The 22,244-nt window shown below is 50.2% G+C and overlaps 1 protein-coding gene across 1 annotated transcript; it reads left to right on the top strand.

The window, feature by feature from the left end:
* Window positions 1-1,234: 1,234 nt before the first annotated feature.
* Window positions 1,235-22,004, top strand: LOC309890907 (olfactory receptor 14A16-like; the record flags this gene model as incomplete). The annotated part of the gene is made up of 2 exons (XM_082785299.1): window positions 1,235-1,756; window positions 21,609-22,004. The coding sequence occupies 2 exons, from the start codon at window positions 1,235-1,237 to the stop codon at window positions 22,002-22,004; spliced, it is 918 nt and encodes a 305-aa protein (XP_082641425.1).
* Between the last annotated feature and the right edge of the window lie 240 nt (window positions 22,005-22,244).

Below are 22,244 nucleotides of genomic sequence, written 5' to 3'. Positions count from 1 at the left end.
GGCTCCTGGGCCCAAGGGGAGCTCCTGGCAAGCGGGCAGTGTGGCAAATAGACAGCTCAGCCCAGGAGCAGCTCCTCCGCACAGAGCAGGCTCTGACCACAGGTGGCACGGGGAGAGAAGGAGAGAGTGATTGGAGGCAGCAAGGAGTGCAACAACAGAGGGCAGTGTGTGGCAGGACAGATCTGCAGACTCTTGACACTGTGAGTCTCTGGCAGCAGGGCAATGCAGATGGGGTTTCCAGACAGGTCTTCTACAGCTGGCACATCTGATGGCTGATAGCTTCTCTCAGGATGGCTCTTTCTGTTTCTCCAGCACAGAGTACAAGATGCTGTAGAGAAGGGCATTGATGATTGGATTTTTCAAGGGGAAGACCAAAGCAGGGGCTACCCAAAGGGTAAGAATTTTTCTGCAGTCTGTGCTTGCAGATTCTTGCAGTGGAAGGCAGGCAGGCTTCATGGTAATGGGTTGTCAGGTAATGTCATGGTAATGTCTGTCCCTCCCTAGCCTTGCCTCCTCTGGCAGCACCATGGTGCCGTTCCTCCTGGCTTCTCCACGTGGCTGTGCTGCTGCTGTTCTTGTTTCCAGGCTGGCTGGGGATGAGGGTTTCACATGCACATGGAGTGAGCTCTTAGTGTGCTTGGGGGAAGGGGAGTACGGGGACAGGCTGAAGGGGCTGGAGATGTTCATTTTGTGCATGGATTCAGCAGTGCCCTGCTCCTTTTCAGATGAACATGTGAGTGTAATTATCCCACAGCTCACAGAAATGCCAGCAGAAGAGAACAGCCTTTATGGACAGACTGGCTGTCCCCTCTGAAGGAACACTCTGCACTAAAGGGACAGTCCACTTGTCTCTGTGGAGCCACAAGATTTCACTTGGAGTGCAGCAGGAATGACCGTATACAGAAATGAAATCCGTAGAGCCTTGCTCTGCAGTTATGTGAATTTAGAAAGGCAACGTGGATAATAACCTGATATGAGGAGTGAATTTTATTTGTGATTACCACATTCCCCTTTCCTTATTATTATAGGTGAGGACTGACTACAACACTGCCCACAGCAGAATGTCCTACTCCCAGGGTCACCCTCAGGCAGCATCAGTCACAACTCAAGAAAGGGACCTGCAAAATATATGATTAATACTCTGAAATTGAATTAGTGCTTATCAAATAATTCTGTTGTACTTTCTTACTGCCTTTTACCTCTGTGGCCAGGACCCCATGCCTAGAACTAGCAAATGCCCAACAGCAGCTCCATCACTGAGTTCCTCCTCCTGGCATTCACAGACACGCGGGAGCTGCAGCTCCTGCACTTTGGGCTCTTCCTGGGCATCTACCTGGCTGCCCTCCTGGGCAACGGCCTCATCCTCACCACCGTAGCCTGTGACCACTGCCTCCACAGCCCCATGTACTTCTTCCTCTTCAACCTCGCCCTCCTTGACCTAGGAGCCATCTCCACCACTATCCCCATAGCCGTGGCCAATTCCCTCTGGAACACCAGGGCCATTTCCTATGCAGGATGTGCTGCACAGGTCTTTCTTTTTCCCTTTCTGATGTCAGCAGAGTATTTTCTTCTCGCTGTCATGTCCTATGACCGCTATGTTGCCATCTGCAAGCCCCTGCACTACAGGACCCTCCTGATCAGCAGAACTTGTGCCCAGATGGCAGCAGCTGCCTGGGGCAGTGGGGTTCTCTATGCTCTGCTGCACACTGACAATACATTTTCCCTGCCCCTCTGCCAAGGCAATGCCATGGACCAGTTCTTCTGTGATCCCCCAGATCCTGAAGATCTCCTACCTGAGGAGTTTTTGGGTGCTTGTGGTTGGTGTCTGGTTAGCGTCCGTGTGCTTTGTTTTAATTCTTTTTTCTTATGTTCAGATCTTCAGGGCTGTGCTGAGGATGCCTTCAGAACAGGGGCGGCACAAAGCCTTTTCCACATGCCTCCCTCACCTGTTTGTGGTCTCCCTGTTTATCAGCACTGCCCTTTTTGTCTACCTGAAGTCCCCCTACATGTCCTCTCCATCCCTGAACCTGGTAGTGGCAGTTCTGTACTCGGTGATGCCTCCAACACTGAACCTCCTTATCTACAACATGAGAAACAGGGAGCTCAAGTGGGCTATTAGGAAAGTGATTTCATGGATGCTTCTGAATAGAGACAAATTTCCCCTCTTTTTCTAGAAATGACTTAACTTGGTACCTCCCCTCAGGCCTGGTCCATCTTTCATTGTCAATATTGTTATTGTTCTCTTTGGTATCATTTGATTTATTGTGCTCTTAGAGTAATATCTCTTTTTTACCCTACTTCTGCTCAGGATTGACACTTCTCTGTTTGCTCTTGAGGCTCTACAAGTATGTGTCCAACAGAAGGTCAGAGCTGACTCTTACATAGGATCTGCAAAATAAAATGGGATCTTCACAGTGCACTGTCTGAAGGCTTGGCTGTTTTTTCAAGGTTGTTACCAAGCTTTCCAGAAACTTGTGCCTCTTTCCATCACCTATCAGACACTTTCCATCATCTATCAGTGATCATGGTCATCCAGAGAGGTTCTGGGTGAGTAGAGACTTGCAAATGTGATGCCCATCTGTAAGAAAGTTCATACGGAGGACCCAGGAAACTACAGGCCAGTCAGCCTGACTTCGGTGCCAGGAAAGGTGATTGGACAGGTCATCTTGAATGCAATCATGCAGCATATGCGGGACCACCAGGGGATCTGGCCCAGTCAGTATGGGTTCAGGAAAGGCAAGTCCTGCCTGACCAACCTCATCTCTTTTTATGACCAGTGACCTGCCTGGGGGATGCGGGAAAGCCTGCTGACATAGACTACCTAGACTTCAGCAAGGCCTTTGACAGTATTGTCCTGGAGAAGCTGGCAGCCCATGGCTTGGACGGGCACAATCTTTTCTGGGTTAAAAACTGGCTGGGTGGCTGGGCCCAGAGAGTAGTGGTGAATGGAGCGAAATCCAGCTGGTGACCAGTCACGAGTTTTGTTTCTCAGGGGCTGGTGTTGAGGTTCATCCTCTTTAACATCTTTATTGATGATTTAGATGAGTCAATTGAATGCACCCCCAGAATGTTTGTAGATGACACAAATGGTGGAGGGAAGTGTCGATCTGCCAGAGGGTAGGAAGGCCCAGTAGAGGAACCTGGACAGGCTGGATTGATGGGCTGTGTGCAGTGGGATGAGGTTCACCATGGCTAAGTGCTGCGTCCTGCCCTTTGGCCACAACAACCCCATGCAATGCTACAGGCTTGGGGCAGACTGGCCTGAAAGTTGTGCAGAGGGAAAAGTTGGATGTAGTACTTAGGGACATGGCTTAGTGGGTGATATTGGTGGTAGGGGGATGGTTGGACCAGAAGATCTTGGAGGTCTTTTGCAACCTTAATGATTCTAAGATTCTATGCTTCTTATGATGCAGAGCCACAAGTCCATGTTTTCCTGGTACTTTGCCAAGCCTAGGAAGTGGCTGAGGAAGAACTGATTGGTGTCCTATATTCTCCAGCCCTTAATGCAACGATCTTTCCAGTTGGGTGGCATCAAAACTATGCCTGTGCCCTGTGTCAGGGCTTTCACTGATGGAAACATGTCCCAGAAGCCATATCAGTTTGCTGCTGTTCCCCTGTCGGTGTCCAGCACATGTCTGTGAGACAGTCTTCCCCAACCTGCATGCTGAACCTCATCCCAAAACTCATCAGCAAGTCCTCAGCTTGGGTCCACCCCAAGGACTGGAATGCAGTGGTGACTGCAGGAAGGACGAGCCCTCTCCTTGAGCCTGTCCATAGCTGGATGCCTTTGTATGCTCCACAGGAAAAAGGAGCATATCCATAGCATACTAATGCCCCTTTTACTTTCCTGTGCCTTTGGGAGCCTCAAAAAATGTCCCTCAGCCCTAAGATCCAGTCCAGTGTCTTGCATCAGGAAGCTGGAGAAATTCTCTCAGAATTTCCAATACTCTCCTTGTTGTAGGAAGAATGGCTGAAAACACGACAGACACCAATATTTAATTTGGTTTTGTCTCTTGTCTTCCTTCTGTAAATCAAGAGAGCTCCAGATTTCAGCATATGACTCTCTGAGTACAAAAAGAGAATATCAGGAAATGAAGTCCTGGGAAAGGAGTGGTTTTAGTGGCCTTGAAGTCTGTGCCTGACACAAAAATATATATATTTTCCACTTCTTTAAGGTTTTCCATTGTGGAAATTGGGCTAAGTGGAGGTAATACGGGTTTAATATGGAGCTGAAGAGTGTCTTTTATTTCTTACTGGACCGTACCTTTTATTTTTCATTGCTGTCAATTAAGACATTACCTTTAGTGCCTGCAAGTAGCTCATTCTCCAAGGAAAGCAGCTGGGAATTGGTGCCAAGGGCCTGGAAAACATTCCGATGGAATGCTTGTGGAAAAATCTCAGAGCTTATCACAGCTGCTGTCAGTCCCAGGAGGCTGATGAGAGAAGGGGTGGGGCTGAGGATTAGGGATGAAGACTGTGCATAGAGCGCCTGGCAGAAAGGGTCTTGATTTCCCTACAGGCTCAGAGTCCCTTAGCAGACATTCAGGATCAATACCAGTTGGAGATTGTTGATATAACTTTCTCTGTCGGCAGACAACTAAAGAAACAGAACAAGGAAGAAATCCTTCCCTATACTTTGTATTATTCTTATTCTTGAAGTCTGTCCCTTTAAGAAGACTCCTGACATCTCCCTAATGAACCCCATAAGAATTGAAGACTTCAGGAGAATTATGCCCAGAGCCTTGGCTTGTGAGGGAGTTTTGCATGTTGATTTGCCCTCTGTTGCCAAGTTCCTGAACTGCAGATCCTGAAGCAAGTCTGAAGAAGTAAAGGACAGAAGCAAGCCCCCAGATATTTGAGGGTGTTGGCCAACCCCGATGAGGGCCATCCCAGAAGAAACCACGAGAAAAATAACCAGACGAGGTGCCTGTCCCTGGGAGATGGTGAAGGAGGAAATCAGAGGCACTGTTTACAGGTGAAAAATCAAGTGGGGAGGTGGCTCAGAAAGCCATTGATGTGTTCAACCAAGGAGGATGGCCAAGGCCTGAGCACATCCCCTGAGAAGAGGGATCCTGCACTTCCTGGGCTGCTCAGGGCTCTGGCAGGGGCAGTGTGATGTGGGGTGTGTAGTGGGTTTACGTGGCAAGGTTTTGGTAGCAGGGGGCTATAGGGGTGGTTTCTGTGAGAAAGATCTAGAAGCTGCCCCATGTTTGGGAAGGGCCCCATTGTTTTCCAGATCCGAGCCAATAAGCGATGTTGTTTGCGCCTCCGTGAGAGCATATTTAAGACAGGGAAAAAACGCTGCGCCACACAGCAGCCGGGAGAGTCAAGGGAGTGGGAGAACAGCCTTGCACCAAGGTCAGTGTAGAAGGAGGGGGAGAGGTGCTCCAGGCGCCGGAGCAGAAGTCCCCTGCGGCCTGTGGTGAGGACCATGGTGAAGCAGGATGTCCCCCTGCAGCCCATGGAGTACCACGGTGGAGCAGGGTTCCACGCTGCAGCCCGTGGAGGAGACCACGGTGGAGCAGGTGGCCCTGCACCGACGGAGGCTGCCGCCTGTGGAAGGCCCCTGCCGGAGCAGATTCCGGGCCGGACCTGTAGCCCGTGGAGAGGAGACCACGCAGGAGCAGGTGATCTGGCAGGAGCTGCTGCCCGTAGGGGAGCCAGGTTGGAGCAGTTTTCTCCTGAGGGATGGACCCCGTGGTACGGACCCATATCTGGAGCAGTTCTGGAAGAGCTGCTGCCTGTGGGAAGCCCACGCCGGATCAGTTCATCAAGGACTGCATCCTGTGGGTGGGACCCCACAGCACAGGGGACGAGAGTGACCGAGAAGGAGCGGCAGAGAAGAAGTGCTGTAGACTGACCATAACCCCCATTCCCCGTTCCCCTGCGCCGCTCGGGGGGAGGAGGTGGAAAAGGGTGGATGGGGGGGGAAGGTGCTTTTGGTTTTTTTTTTTTTCCTTTGTTTTCTCACTTCTCTCGCTTGTTAGTTATAGGCAATAAATCTTACTATCTCCTTATGCCGAGTCTGTTTTGCCCGTTACAATAATTATTGCGTGATTTTCTCGTCCTTATCTCAATCCTTGAGCCCTTTTCACATATTTTCTCCCCATTCCTCTTTGAGGAGGGGGAGTGAGAGAGCGGCTGTGGTGGAGCTCGGCTGCCCACTCGAGCGGAACCACGACAGGGTGTGCAATTCCAAGTGTAGGGCACTGGTAGGACACTTGCCAGGCTCTGTGTTGTTGAGGAGATAACAAGGACCTGGGGCTGTAAGGGACCAGTGTCCTCTGGTGGGCCTTAGTGGAAGAGGCTGCAGCTGTAGCCCTGAGGCCATCAGTTCCACTGGGGGGGCTCCAGCCCCAAAATGGCCCTTTGTCATCCCCCTCCACAGCCTGTCCTACATTTTCCTCTACCTGTGCTTGCATCCCTGCAGACTTTTACCATACACTCACATTCTCAGTTCAGTCTGGCCTGATAATTGCCAAAGCTGTCCTAACTTCTCTCCATCCTTACTGGCTGTGGCTTGAAATGCAACCCCGTGTATTCTGAGGATTTACCAATACCTGTGGTTTCCCCACAACTAATCAGGCTTCTTCCAATGCCTGATCCTAATGGTCCTCTATCAGCCAATACATGTATGTCCCAGACCCACATTTGCTTGAATTGTTTTTGTATTGAATCTCTACATTGCAGGCCAGAACTCCACATCATGCTTCTGGAATGGAAAAGGACATACTAGATCAGGTATGCCTGTGAAGTGAATGTTGCCCATGGGTAAGTGCACACCTCTGAAGGCACACCTGCAAGCATCCGTGGCCACTGGTAGTTCCATGACACAGTAGGTAAAGCTCTGAAGGGACTGTGGCTCATAAATAACAATGTGTTGGAACAGGTACATCTCTAAAGGACTGTGGCCAGTGGACAAGCCCAGGCTGGAGCAGGGGTGAGGGGAGAAGCTCATTGCAATGTCAGATTCTGCGGCCTGGTCTGTGCTGTGGTTTAACCCAGCAGGCAGATAAGAACCACACAGCCATGTTCTGTAGGAGGTACCACTCGAACCAATGGCAGACAAGCCTCACAAGAAGTAGTGCAAGTGCAGCAGTGACATGACCTGAGCTGGCATTGGTGCCCTGTCACTCCATGTAACATATGTCTTCTCCTGTCCTGTGGGGCCACAACAACACATAGAACACAATTCATGGACTAAATGGACTCCTTGAACATTTTATGAAGATTTCAGAGAGGTGGCCTATAGGCTAAGGGAATGATATCTGTGTTTTAATTGTGGGGTGCTGATTAATGAAGACTTATTGGAAAGTCTGGGACCTGTCATGATATAAACGGTACAGAACAAGGGCTGGATATTGTCCTGGTTACTTCTTGGGTGACTTTTTTGGCTCTCAACCCAGCTCAGAGAGGTTGTTTTGTTCTTCCACAGAAGGACACAGAATGGATCAGTCAGAAGTCCACCTGCGTGCCTTGCACAGATGAGGCTTCAGTGTGTACATTTTGTGCGTGTACTTAGCCAAACCTGAGTGAGCACAAGTGCCCACAAATGCATGTGTCCATTCCTCATGCTGTGGGGCATCTCAGATGAGTGCAGAGCAGAGAAATGCACTGTGGGGCTGAGGTGCCTCCCAGCATCTGGGAGAGGCAGCAGGTGCCAGAGGGACACCACAACCACTGCAATGCCCTGCCTTTGGGTGTGCAAGGGAAAGTCTTGTGTGTGCTTGCCTGTCTCCTGCATCACCCTCCCCTGCCTTCCTGGACTGTGTCAGCAAATGTGCCAGAGGGACCAGAAAGCTTTCTGGAGACTTGGAATGACATCAAACCTGTCTTCCAGAAGAGGAAAAAAAAAATGTGTGGAAAGAATTAAGGCTGGTCAGCCTCATCTCAGTCCCTGGGAAGGTGATGGGAGATGTTCTCCATAGCTACCTCTGGGCACTTGAAGGACAAAAACAGGATTGCTGAACCCATAGGTGAGGGGAAAGAAAGGGATGCTGTCTACCTGCACCTTGGCCTGTGACTTTGTCTCCCAGAGACTTCTCATAGCCTGGTTGATGCTATGTGGACTTAACAAATGAATGAGGCTGTGGGTGGGAAGCATGCTGGACAATCAGGTCCAGGTGTCATCCGTGCTGCAAAGTTCTCCTGTCAGGCAGTTTCTGGCAGCATCCATCAGTGAGCAGCACTTGGGCCAACACTGCTGAATGTCGTTATTAACTCAAACTACAGTATGGAGCACACTTTCAGATCCTTTCTGGATGGTGCCAAGCACAGAGGAGCCATTGAGCAACCGCATCAGAAATTTCAAATCCATTGGAACCATCTGCTCACCTCTGACTCTGGAGCACACAGGCCAGCAGCAGTAACATGGCTGGGGACAGGGCCTATGAGGTGACTGCTTCCTGAAGCAGCTGATGTGTCAGCCCTTGCCTCCTGGCTAACATCTGTGCTTTTCCACTTACACCGTCCAGCATCCCTGATAAGGCAGCAGAAGGCACCTGCTTGGCACACTGATTGTGAAATGCCCTCTGTCTGAGAGCCTGACAGGCCCCATGCAGGAAGAGACCTTGGGTGTGGGTTTTCAAGTCCCTTCTGCCTGAGCACATGGTGGGACAGAAAGAGGCACACAACTTGGTTACATCCATCTGAGAAACTGGAAGGCCAGCAGCAGGCATGTGGCTTGGAAGATCCTGGTGAGGATTCTCTCGTGGTGGGAAATAGCAGGAGAGAGTCAAAAGGGGGACAAAGTGCTGCTTGGAAGGTGAAGAGTGGGCATGGGGAGGAGGAAATGTCACTGAAAGGGTAGTGCTGTGCTGCCTGACATCACCCAGAAGGAGTCTGTGGTCAGCCCATGCCACTGTGTTTCAAAGGACAGCCAGGGAGGGTGGGCAGATATCAGTGAAAGTAAGGAAATGCCTGGATGAGAGCAAGGGGGAGAAGTGAAGTGCATTCCTACAGCCAGTAGATAGAACAGGGCAAGAATTGGACAGTGCAGGACAGCCTGTGGTGGAGAAGACTGAGTGTACTGGCAAGGCTGGAAGGCCCCAGCAGCACCATGGTCTTTGTCCCTTTGGCTATGGCAGTTGTCTCTGCTACTGAGGCTCATGAGGAGACATGCTGTGCTCATGACAATGGGGCCTTGTTGCCTCCTTGCAACCCAGTGGGGAGGCCAGCAGGTGTCATAGCATTGTCCTTCACACAACATCACACACCCCACATCCCACTGCCCCAGAAAGAGCCCTGAGCCACGGGTGAGGGACAGGATCTCCCTGCCCAGGGGCTGGGGGCCAGGGCTTGGCCTTTCTGCCTCACCAAACAAACCAAGGCCTTTACTCAGCATCAGAGTCTCCTGCCCAGTGCCTTTGTCTACCTGCAATCATGGCTTCCAATTGTGTGCTCTAACAAGTCCATGGGGAGGCTTTGTCAGTAATGACCCTCACTGGGGCCCATTAATGCTCCTAGACACTTCAAAGTCTCCTTCTGACTTTTACTTCTCCTGCAGTTACATCATTCTCCTTTCACTACCTGAAGTTCATGGAAACAGCACCAAATGCGCCATGGGGCTCATTACCATTCAGCCATTTTCATCCAGTCTTTCAGACTTACACAGTTAATTAGTGAGGTTTCAAGAATGCAGTTTAAAGAGAAAGTATTCAATGACCAGATTTCTAAGAGAATTTTCTTTATTTAATATCATTTTACATTAGTTTAGAGTTTTCAGAAGAACTGATAGCATCATTCTCTAGTTGTCATGGATTCAATGTGTCTCCTAAGGAGGTCTGTATAGGTGGAAAAGCAGTCCCTGGAAGTCCTAGACTGTATGGACAACCTTGCTGCTCAGCTCTCCATCCCCACCACTTCTCTCATCAGCCACCTGGGACTTGCATCACTTTTCCTTACACCAGACTTCTCCACTGAAGTCCACAGAGGGATGTTACAGCATCTTTTCTCCAAGTCCCACCTCCTTTCCTCAGACAACTGGCTGCACACAGGCCATTTTTGATGTCGTTGTTATTAACATTTAACCACAAACAAGCAAACCTCACAGTCCTCAACAGTGAGACAAATCCAAGTTGCCTCTGATGAGGCGCACCTTCCACAAGGATGACTATACAAGAAATGTTTGACATGGGTAGGAAATGATGACTAGAAATGCAATTGCAGAGTTGGGTATTGGGATGATGAGATAGAAAAGTGAAATATAGGCATGGTTGAAGATTCCCCAGGTTCTGAGAACCAGGTGTACAAGTGAGAGTTATCTGAATGATCTAAGAGTGAGGGGAGGGGAATCTGGAGAAGAATGGGGAGTGCACATGTCCAGATAGCATGCTGGAAAAGAGACTTCCAACATGGTTTATTTCATAAAGCCAGGTGGAAATACCAGAAAGACTGGGGAGATGAAGTGCAGTGCATAAGAGACAGAGTTCTGGCAATACAAGTACAGAGGAATATTGGTATTTTTTCTCTTGCTGTAATAAACATCCAAGGGGGAAAAAAAATGTCATGGGACAACTCAAATATTGTATTAGGAGTGCTCAATCATTTCAGCTGATTGAAGTGTGCTGATTGAAGTGAAATGTTTGAAATGGTTAAAAAAATTGGAGGCAGTGGGCCTACAGCCCAGCTCAGGTCTTTAGCCTAACTTGGGCCTACAGCCATAAAATGATGATTTTCTGTTCTGCATGGAGCCCAGTTACCACAAAACTCTCCCTCCCCTGGAGTTTTCATGCCACCCCTCACTCCTTGCAGAGAGCAAATCTGTGACGTGTCGACCTCTCCTGCCTGTTAAAGGACCAGATGATGTAGGCAATGGTATCTGAATTACCAAATGGCAAAGGCCTTGCTGAAATCTAGGTAGACTATGTCAACAGGCTTTCCCTCATCCCCCAGGCAGGTCACTGGTCATAAAAAGAGATGAGGTTGGTCAGGCAGGACTTGCCTTTCCTGAACCCATACTGACTGGGCCAGATCCCCTGGTGGTCCCGCATATGCTGCATGATTGCATTCAAGATGACCTGTCCAATCACCTTTCCTGGCACCGAAGTCAGGCTGACTGGCCTGTAGTTTCCTGGGTCCTCCGTATGAACTTTCTTACAGATGGGCATCACATTTGCAAGTCTCTACTCACCCAGAACCTCTCTGGATGACCATGATCACTGATAGATGATGGAAAGTGTCTGATAGGTGATGGAAAGAGGCACAAGTTTCTGGAAAGCTTGGTAACAACCTTGAAAAAACAGCCAAGCCTTCAGACAGTGCACTGTGAAGATCCCATTTTATTTTGCAGATCCTATGTAAGAGTCAGCTCTGACCTTCTGTTGGACACATACTTGTAGAGCCTCAAGAGCAAACAGAGAAGTGTCAATCCTGAGCAGAAGTAGGGTAAAAAAGAGATATTACTCTAAGAGCACAATAAATCAAATGATACCAAAGAGAACAATAACAATATTGACAATGAAAGATGGACCAGGCCTGAGGGGAGGTACCAAGTTAAGTCATTTCTAGAAAAAGAGGGGAAATTTGTCTCTATTCAGAAGCATCCATGAAATCACTTTCCTAATAGCCCACTTGAGCTCCCTGTTTCTCATGTTGTAGATAAGGAGGTTCAGTGTTGGAGGCATCACCGAGTACAGAACTGCCACTACCAGGTTCAGGGATGGAGAGGACATGTAGGGGGACTTCAGGTAGACAAAAAGGGCAGTGCTGATAAACAGGGAGACCACAAACAGGTGAGGGAGGCATGTGGAAAAGGCTTTGTGCCGCCCCTGTTCTGAAGGCATCCTCAGCACAGCCCTGAAGATCTGAACATAAGAAAAAAGAATTAAAACAAAGCACACGGACGCTAACCAGACACCAACCACAAGCACCCAAAAACTCCTCAGGTAGGAGATCTTCAGGATCTGGGGGATCACAGAAGAACTGGTCCATGGCATTGCCTTGGCAGAGGGGCAGGGAAAATGTATTGTCAGTGTGCAGCAGAGCATAGAGAACCCCACTGCCCCAGGCAGCTGCTGCCATCTGGGCACAAGTTCTGCTGATCAGGAGGGTCCTGTAGTGCAGGGGCTTGCAGATGGCAACATAGCGGTCATAGGACATGACAGCGAGAAGAAAATACTCTGCTGACATCAGAAAGGGAAAAAGAAAGACCTGTGCAGCACATCCTGCATAGGAAATGGCCCTGGTGTTCCAGAGGGAATTGGCCACGGCTATGGGGATAGTGGTGGAGATGGCTCCTAGGTCAAGGAGGGCGAGGTTGAAGAGGAAGAAGTACATGGGGCTGTGGAGGCAGTGGTCACAGGCTACGGTGGTGAGGATGAGGCCGTTGCCCAGGAGGGCAGCCAGGTAGATGCCCAGGAAGAGCCCAAAGTGCAGGAGCTGCAGCTCCCGCGTGTCTGTGAATGCCAGGAGGAGGAACTCAGTGATGGAGCTGCTGTTGGGCATTTGCTAGTTCTAGGCATGGGGTCCTGGCCACAGAGGTAAAAGGCAGTAAGAAAGTACAACAGAATTATTTGATAAGCACTAATTCAATTTCAGAGTATTAATCATATATTTTGCAGGTCCCTTTCTTGAGTTGTGACTGATGCTGCCTGAGGGTGACCCTGGGAGTAGGACATTCTGCTGTGGGCAGTGTTGTAGTCAGTCCTCACCTATAATAATAAGGAAAGGGGAATGTGGTAATCACAAATAAAATTCACTCCTCATATCAGGTTATTATCCACGTTGCCTTTCTAAATTCACATAACTGCAGAGCAAGGCTCTACGGATTTCATTTCTGTATACGGTCATTCCTGCTGCACTCCAAGTGAAATCTTGTGGCTCCACAGAGACAAGTGGACTGTCCCTTTAGTGCAGAGTGTTCCTTCAGAGGGGACAGCCAGTCTGTCCATAAAGGCTGTTCTCTTCTGCTGGCATTTCTGTGAGCTGTGGGATAATTACACTCACATGTTCATCTGAAAAGGAGCAGGGCACTGCTGAATCCATGCACAAAATGAACATCTCCAGCCCCTTCAGCCTGTCCCCGTACTCCCCTTCCCCCAAGCACACTAAGAGCTCACTCCATGTGCATGTGAAACCCTCATCCCCAGCCAGCCTGGAAACAAGAACAGCAGCAGCACAGCCACGTGGAGAAGCCAGGAGGAACGGCACCATGGTGCTGCCAGAGGAGGCAAGGCTAGGGAGGGACAGACATTACCATGACATTACCTGACAACCCATTACCATGAAGCCTGCCTGCCTTCCACTGCAAGAATCTGCAAGCACAGACTGCAGAAAAATTCTTACCCTTTGGGTAGCCCCTGCTTTGGTCTTCCCCTTGAAAAATCCAATCATCAATGCCCTTCTCTACAGCATCTTGTACTCTGTGCTGGAGAAACAGAAAGAGCCATCCTGAGAGAAGCTATCAGCCATCAGATGTGCCAGCTGTAGAAGACCTGTCTGGAAACCCCATCTGCATTGCCCTGCTGCCAGAGACTCACAGTGTCAAGAGTCTGCAGATCTGTCCTGCCACACACTGCCCTCTGTTGTTGCACTCCTTGCTGCCTCCAATCACTCTCTCCTTCTCTCCCCGTGCCACCTGTGGTCAGAGCCTGCTCTGTGCGGAGGAGCTGCTCCTGGGCTGAGCTGTCTATTTGCCACACTGCCCGCTTGCCAGGAGCTCCCCTTGGGCCCAGGAGCCTGGCCCAGCTCAGCAGCACAGCACCCGACCGTGGCATCGCTTGCTCTGCGCTATTTGCTGAGGCGATCGGCTCCGGGGCAGACGTGTTCTGCAGCGGAGCAGGGGACCGAGGCGGGCAGGGCTTTTTGTCCAGCATCGAGGCCACTCGGGGGAGCCGCCGGGACCCGGCAGTCCTCGCGAGGGAGGCTGACGAGGCGCGGGCGGAGCCAGCAACGCCCCCTCCCAGGCTGTTTAAAAGTTGCCCCTAGGGAGCGCGAGCGACCAGGAGCGCGGCGACCAGGACAGGCAAACAGGGCGTGGCGCGGCAGTTCGTGCGGGCAGGGCGAGCGGGGGGCCCATCGTCGCTCTGTTGCAGCTGCCTCTCCCTTCGGTGCTTGTAACCTGCTTGCGTAGAACCTGACCATGGTATCAACCAGGCAGAAAACCGTGGCCTCCGCATCTCGTGCGGCATCTCCAGCCACAGTCACCAGTGTGGCTACTCAGACGGAGGGCTCGGGGAAACACGCAGCCGTCCAGGTCCTGGGCTGCAGAGTGTGCCCCAGCCTTCTGTCAGTCTCCGACAGCAGTGGTGGGTATGCCTGTGGGAGGTGTGCCCAGGTTGAAGAACTGCTCAGCCAGGTAGCGGAGCTCCAGGAGGAGGTGAACAGGCTCAGGAGCATCAGGGAATCAGAGATGGAAATTGACTGGTGGAGGTGCACTCTACCCTCTCTGAGGCAGGCTCACGAGCCTGCCACAGCACAGGCGTCTCCTGTTATGCAGAAGACGGAGATTCCCTCCTCCTGCCAGGCAGCGGGAGGAGACCTAGATCAAGGGGGAGAATGGAGGCAGGTGCCTATTCAGGGTGGTAGGCGAGCCCTCTCTCTGCCCACCTCACCTTCTCATCTACCCTTAAATAATCGATATGAAGGACTAGAACAAGACAATCTGAATGACAAAGTAGATAAAAACCCGTCCCAGTTGGAGGGGGCGCCAAAGACAAGGCGACCTACACGTCGCATTGCCACATCATCCTTCAAAAAAGAAAGAAGGGCTATTGTTATGGGGGGCTCCCTCCTGAAAGGGACAGAGGGACCGATATGCCGACCGGACCCAACCCGCAGAGAGGTCTGTTGCCTCCCTGGGGCTCGGGTGAGAGACTTTGCCAAGAAAGTCAAGCGCCTGGTACGGCCCACTGACTACTACCCGCTACTGGTCTTTCAGGCTGGTAGCGATGAAGTAGCAACGAGAAGTCCGAAGGCGATCAAAAGAGACTTTAGGGATTTGAGGCGACTACTTAGAGGATCAGGGGCGCAGGTTGTGTTTGCCTCTGTCCTTCCGATAGGGGGGATTGAAGCTGAAAGGCGTGCTGTTCACATAAACTCGTGGCTTCGAGACTGGTGTGACCGGCAGAATTTTGGGTTCTTTGATCACGGGAAGGTCTATGCTACACCGGGCCTGATGGCACCGGATGGGATGCACCTCTCTCGGAGAGGGGTAAGGATCTTTGGTCAGGAGTTGGCAGGGCTGATAGATAGGGCTTTAAACTAGAGTCGAAGGGGGAAGGGGCTAAAACCAGGCACGCTGGTGAAGACCTAAGGGATGGTACGCTAGAATCAGAGGGGCTGTGTGCCAGTGAGGTCCTTTGGTCAGATCCACAAGGTGCTGAGTGTAAGGAGACGCACCTGAAGTGCTCCTACACGAACGCACGCAGTATGAGGAATAAAATGGATGAGCTAGAAGTCCTGGCCCAGTCCCGCAACTACGACATCATCGGCATAAGTGAAACCTGGTGGGATGAGTCCTGTGACTGGGGTGTTGCGATAGATGGTTACAGGCTCTTCAGAAGGGACAGGCAGGGTAGGCGAGGTGGTGGGGTGGCGATGTATGTGAAGCAGGGGCTGGACTGTGTGCAACTTCAGGTCGGCGATGGCAAAGTTGAGAGCCTCTGGGTAAGGATCAAGGGACGAACGAATAAAGGGGATGTCGTTGTGGGAGTCTATTACAGACCGCCTGGCCAGGACGATAGCGCCGATAAATTATTCTTTACAGAACTAAGAGAGGCCTCGAGATTAACTCCCCTTGTCCTTATGGGGGACTTCAACTTGCCAGACGTTAACTGGGAGTGCCACACGGCTGACACGAGCAAGTCCAGGAGGTTCATGAAGCACCTAGATGATAACTTCTTGGTGCAGGTGCTAACGGAGCCAACTAGGAAAGGTGCCCTCCTAGACCTGTTGCTAGAAAACAGAGAAGGTCTGGTGGGAGATGTGGTGATTGGTGGCCGCCTTGGTCATAGCGACCATGAAGTGGTTGAGTTCAAAATTTACGGTGACAGAAGGAAAAGTGCCACCAAAACCTCATCCCTAGATATGGGGAAAGCGGACTTCAGGCTGCTCAGGGAACTAGTCAGCAAGGTCCCCTGGGAAACTGCTCTTGAAGGCCTCGATGTCCACCAGTGCTGCTCATTCTTTAAGCGATGCCTCCTAGAAGCACAAGATCAGGCAATTCCTAAATATCGCAAGTCAGGCAGGCGGGGCAGGAGGCCGGCGTGGCTGACCAGGAACATTCTAATGGAGATTAGGTGGAAACAGAGAGTGTTTCGCTACTGGAAGGAGGGCCAGGTGTCATGGAAAGAATACAGGGATGCTGTTTGTGTTTGTAGGGAGAAAGTTCGTGTGGCCAAAGCACACCTAGAGTTGAAGCTGGCTGTGTCTGTGAGAGAAAATAAAAAGGTTTTTTTTAGATATGTGAATGGAAAAAGGAGAACTAAAGAATACATAGGGCCGCTCCTTGATAGGGAAGGTCTCTTCACAGACAATGACATAGGCAAAGCAGAGATGCTTAACACCTTCTTTGCCTCTGTCTTCAATGCCGATGATGGGCTTCAGGACCCAGGGTGCCCTGAGCTGGAGGACTGGGATGGTGGGGATGTCAAACTCCCAACCGACCCTGAACATGTGCGGGATTTGCTACTCCACCTGGATCCCTACAAGTCCATGGGTCCGGATGGGATTCATCCCCGGGTGCTGAAAGAGCTGGCGGACGTCATCGCGGAACCTCTCTCAATTATTTTTCAACGATCCTGGGAATTTGGAGAGGTCCCGGTAGACTGGAAGCTGGCAAATGTGCCGATTTTCAAGAAGGGTCAGAAAGAAGACCCTAGCAATTACAGGCCTGTCAGTCTCACATCAGTGCCTGGTAAAATCATGGAGAAGTTGGTTCTTGAACTTATTGAAGCGCACCTGGGGGACAAAGCAGTCATTGGTCCCAGCCAGCATGGGTTTGTGAAGGGTAGGTCCTGCCTAACTAACCTGATTTCCTTTTATGATAAGATCACCCGTATGGTGGACCAAGGGAAACCAGCTGATGTGATTTTTTTGGACTTCAGCAAGGCTTTTGACATGGTTTCCCATAGGATCCTCCTGGACAAAATGTCCACCATACAGCTAAATAAAAACATCATACGATGGGTGAGCAATTGGCTAACGGGCAGGGCCCAAAGGGTTATGGTAAATGGGGCTGTGTCAGGCTGGCGGGCGGTCACCAGTGGGGTCCCTCAAGGCTCCATTTTAGGACCGGTACTTTTCAATATTTTTATAAACGATCTGGATGTAGGAATAGAGGGTATTTTGAGCAAGTTTGCTGATGACACCAAACTTGGAGGAGTTGTGGACTCAAATGAGGGCGTAAAGGCCTTACAGAGGGATCTGGATAGGTTGGAGAGCTGGGCGATCACCAACCGCATGAAGTTCAATAAGAGCAAGTGCCGGGTCCTGCACCTGGGACGGGGAAACCCTGGCTGCATGTACAGACTGGGCGATGAGACGCTGGAGAGCAGCCTAGAAGAGAGGGATCTGGGGGTCGTGGTAGACAGCAAGTTGAATATGAGCCAGCAGTGTGCCCTGGCAGCCAGGAGGGCCAACCGTGTCCTGGGATGCATCAAGCACGGCATCGCTAGTAGGTCAAGGGAGGTGATTGTCCCGCTCTACTCTGCGCTGGTGCGGCCTCACCTCGAGTACTGTGTGCAGTTCTGGGCACCACAGTATAAAAAGGACATGAAACTGTTGGAGAGTGTCCAGAGGAGGGCTACGAAGATGGTGAAAGGCCTGGAGGGGAAGACGTACGAAGAACGGCTGAGGTCACTGGGCCTGTTCAGCCTGGAGAAGAGGAGGCTGAGGGGAGACCTCATCACAGTCTACAACTTCCTCGTAAGGGGGTGTCGAGAGGCAGGAGACCTTTTCTCCATTAACACCAGTGACAGGACCCGCGGGAAGGGGGTTAAGCTGAGGTAGGGGAAATTTAGGCTGGACGTCAGGAGGGGGTTCTTCACAGAGAGGGTTGTTGCACACTGGAACAGGCTCCCCAGGGAAGTGGTCACTGCACCGAGCCTGTCTGAATTTAAGAAGAGATTGGACTGTGCACTTAGGCACATGGTCTGAACTTTTGGGTAGACCTGTGCGGTGTCAAGAGTTGGACTTGATGATCCTTAAGGGTCCCTTCCAACTCAGGATATTCTATGATTCTATGATTGGGCTCCCTTGAGGTGTCCCCAAGGCCTCACAAATCTGGGATAGGGGTCTTGTGGTTACTGATGCTTTTCTGATCTCTTCCTCTTTGCCCTCCTTCTTCCTTGATGGCCCAACTTTGTCAAAGCATTCCTTGTCTTCCCTTGTCTTCTTCCTCCTTTCTTGTCTGCATAGGAGTTTCTTTCCTTTCAAAAAAAAAAAAAAAAAGTTTTTTTTTTCATCCATTTTTTTCTCTTGCATATAGGTGTAACCAATAGTGGCACAGGTTGGTTCTCTGGCCCAGCCATGGGGCCCATCAGAGGATCAGAGGGGCTGGAGTGGCTGCAGGGCCTGTCACAGGGGTTGGAGTGTCTGCAGGGCCCATCGCAGGAGTTGCTGTGGCTGCAGGGCCTTTCGGAGGAATTGGAGTGGCAGCAGGGACCGTCACACAGGGTGGAGTTGCGGGAGGGCCTGTCACTGGACTTGGAGTAGCATTGGCTGTGTCTTCTATACATAGGAAAAGCCCCAGCTCTTTGCAGCGATTTGTATCTTTTCAGAAATCACCTTTTTCATGCATTTCACCATTTTTTTTAGGATTCTGCACTTGCTCAGAGGTGAAGTTCCAAGGTATTGGATGTGCCCACTGCTCTAGGTGCCTGCTAGTATCCTCCCATACTCCTAGCCTCTACTAAGTCTCCTGCCTTGGGGCAGACTTCTGGATGGCACTCTCAAGTACTTGTTTAACCTTAAACAAAATCTGAAGCACATTCAGGAGACATCACAATAGGAACAAGCTGGTTTGACCATCCCCAGGATACTGAGACCTTTGAAGCTATTGTAACTAGCCTGGAAGAGAAAGGGGAGGAGAAGGAGAAAGGGAGAGTGAAGAAGTTGTGAGAAGTGTCACCCCTTTGTCATCTCCCTGTACCTATCTACCAGCTCAGGGGCTGAGTACCAGGGGAACAACTGGTCTTGCTGCTAAAGACTGAGGCAAAGAAGGCATTAAATACCTCAGTCTTTTTCTCATCTATTGTCAAAATGTTTCCCTCCACATCCAACAAAGTATGAAGATTCTCCTTAATCCTCCCCTTCTTGTGTATTTCTAAAAACATTTTTATTGTCTTTGATGGTAACAGCCAGACTGATCTCCAGTTAGGCTTTGGCCCTTCTATTTTTCTCCCTGCAAAGCCTTCCAAGATTTAAGACAAAGCTCCAAACAAAATGACAGAAGGCATGAGAAGGAAGCACAGAAAAGGTGGACTCTGGCAGCCTTCTATGCTCGAGCCCTCTGTGAGTCTGTGCTGCAACTCCATTCAACTAGTTACCCCTGTATTGTCCAAACTCTCCTGCAACTGCCAATGCTGCTAGAGACATCACAATCAGGGTGAGCCATCTGCCTGTAGACATTAACAGCTGACACAGTGGAACATCTGTCCAGGGGAACCTGGAGAAACAGCAGGATTTTGCCTACAGAAACTTCTTGACATTTTGAAGGAGAAAAGCCTAGTCCTGCAACAGAAGAAGAATAACCCCACACATAGGGGCAGACTGGGACCCTGCTGAGTGAGCTGTGCCCAGGAGGAAGAGGGCCTGGGCACCACGAGAGATACCATACAAGCAGTGGTGCCTGCTCACCAGGAACCAGGCCAGCTTCCTACAGAGCTGCCTTACAAGGAACACGGCCACCAAGAAAGTCTGAGTCGTCTTTCTCAGCTCGGATCTGGTGTGACATGACACGGTGTCCTGGTTTCAGTTAGAACAGAATTAATTTTCTTCCTAGTAGCTGGTGGAATGCTGTGTTTTGGCTTAGGATGAGAAGAGTGTTGATAACACCCCGATGTTTTAATTGTTGCAGAGCAGTGCTTATACCAAGCCAAGGACATCTCAGCCTTTCGCTCTGTCCTGCCAACGGGCAGGCTGGGGGTGCAGTAAGAGCTGGGAGGGGACAGACCCAGGACAGGTGACCCGAACTAGCCAAAGGGGTATTCCATACCATCTGACGTCATGCTAAACAATATATAGGGGTGGCTAGCCGGGGGAGGGGGCCGGACTGCTTGGGGTTAAGCTGGGCATCGGTCAGCGGGTGGTGAGCAATTGCATTGTGCATCACTTGTTTGTACATATTATTAGCAGTAGTACTATTATCATCATTGTATTATTATTATTATTATTATTATTATTATTATTATTATTATTATTATTATTATTATTATTATTATTATCTTGTCTTATTAAACTGTCTTTATCTCAACTCACGGGCTTCACTTTCCATTTCTCTCCCCCGTCCCAGAGAGGGAGGGGGAGGGTGAGCAAACGGCTGCGTGGTGTTTAGCTGCCAGCCGGGTTAAACCACGACAGTCTTTTGCTCACCCTCTTCTCATCCTAAGCCAAAACACAGCATTCCACCAGCTACTAGGAAGAAAATTAATTCTGTTCTAACTGAAACCAGGACACACGGATAAAGGTCTACAGCCAGTAGGGAAAGAGGTGTACGTCTGGGAGTCCCTAGGATATCCTGGTCTGCAGAGGAACAAGGACTTAGCAAGGCTGAAAGTCCCAACAAGACCAAGATATTTATACCTATGACTATGGCTGTTGTCTCTGCCACTGAGGCCTATGAGGAGACAGCTCATCATTAGAGCACCACAGTCTCATTGCTGATATTTTGGAATTGCCTGATCCTGTGCTTTTAGGAGGCAGCACTTAAGACTAACCAGCACTGATGGACGCCAATGCCTTCAAAAGCAGTTTCCCAGGGGACCTTGCTAACTAGTTCTCCAGGCAGCCTGAAGTCTGCTCTCCCCATATCCAGGACTGAAGTTTTGGTGGCAGTTTTCCTCCTGTCACCAAAAATTTCAAACTCAACAACTTCATGGTCATTATGACCAAGATGGCCACCAATTGCCACATCTCCCACAAGACCCACTCTGTTCTCCAGCAACAGATCTAGGAGGGCACCTTTTCTAGTTGGCTCCCTTAGCACCTGAACCAAAAAGTTATCTTCAAGGTGCTTTAGGAACCTCCTGGACCTGCTTGTGTTGGCCATGTGGTAGTCACAGTTGATGACTGGCACATTGAATTCCTCATAAGGACAAGGGCAACTGATCTTGAGGTATTTCTTAGCTCTTCAAAGAATAATTCATTGGTGTCATAATCCTGGCTGGGTGGTCTGAGTTATCACACTCAGCTCAGATCCGGAGTGACAGTCCATGCACATGGGTCTGCAGCCAGCAAGGAAAGAGTTGCAGGTCTGAGAGTCCGTAGGACAGCCAGGTTTGGAGAGGAGCAAAGGCTGTGGCAAGCTCCTGCACTATGGGACCCTCCTGGGCAGCAGAGCTTGTGCCCAGATGGCAGCAGCTGCCTGGGGCAGTGGCTTTCTCAATGCTGTCCTGCACACTGCCAATACATTTTCCCTGCCCCTCTGTCATGACAATGCTGTGGACCAGTTCTTCTGTGAAATCCCCCAGATCCTCAAGCTCTCCTGCTCAGATGACTACCTCAGGGAAGTTGGGGCACTTGTTTTTAGTGTCTGTTTAGCCTTTGGTTGTTTTGTTTTCATTGTTATTTCCTATGTGCAGATCTTCAGGGCTGTACTGAGGATGCCCTCTGAGCAGGGATGGCACAAAGCTTTTTCCACGTGCCTCCCTCACCTGACCTCTCTGTCTCTCAGCACTGCCTTATTTGCCTACTTAAAGCACTCCTCTATCTCCTCCCCATCCCTGGACCTGGTGGTAACAGTTCTGTACTCGGTGATGCCTCCAGCAGTGAACCCCCTCATCTACAGCATGAGGAACAAGGACCTCAAGACTGCCCTGTGGAAATTGGTGACTGGATGTGTTTAAGACACAGTATATTTCCAGTCTGCTTCTGCATCTGACTCATAATGTGAATTACTACTCCTGTAGGCAATATCCTTTTGTTTGTTTGTGTGCTTGGAAGCATTTTTATTAGAGGTTTTTCATAGTTTTAATTTGGCTTATTTTGCCCATTAAAATAATATAGTTCGTGACATTTCCATTTCATTGTCTACTTGTCAAGTGTAGCTCAAAGACTCTATACATGAGGAGCTGGGCTCTCTGTGA

This window comes from Aythya marila (genome assembly GCF_965140915.1).
Source record: "Aythya marila genome assembly, contig: HAP1_HAP1_SCAFFOLD_153, whole genome shotgun sequence".
Taxonomy (NCBI): Eukaryota; Metazoa; Chordata; class Aves; order Anseriformes; family Anatidae; genus Aythya; species Aythya marila.
Note: the sequence above shows the minus strand (reverse complement) of the source record. Positions and strands in the feature narration are given on the sequence as shown.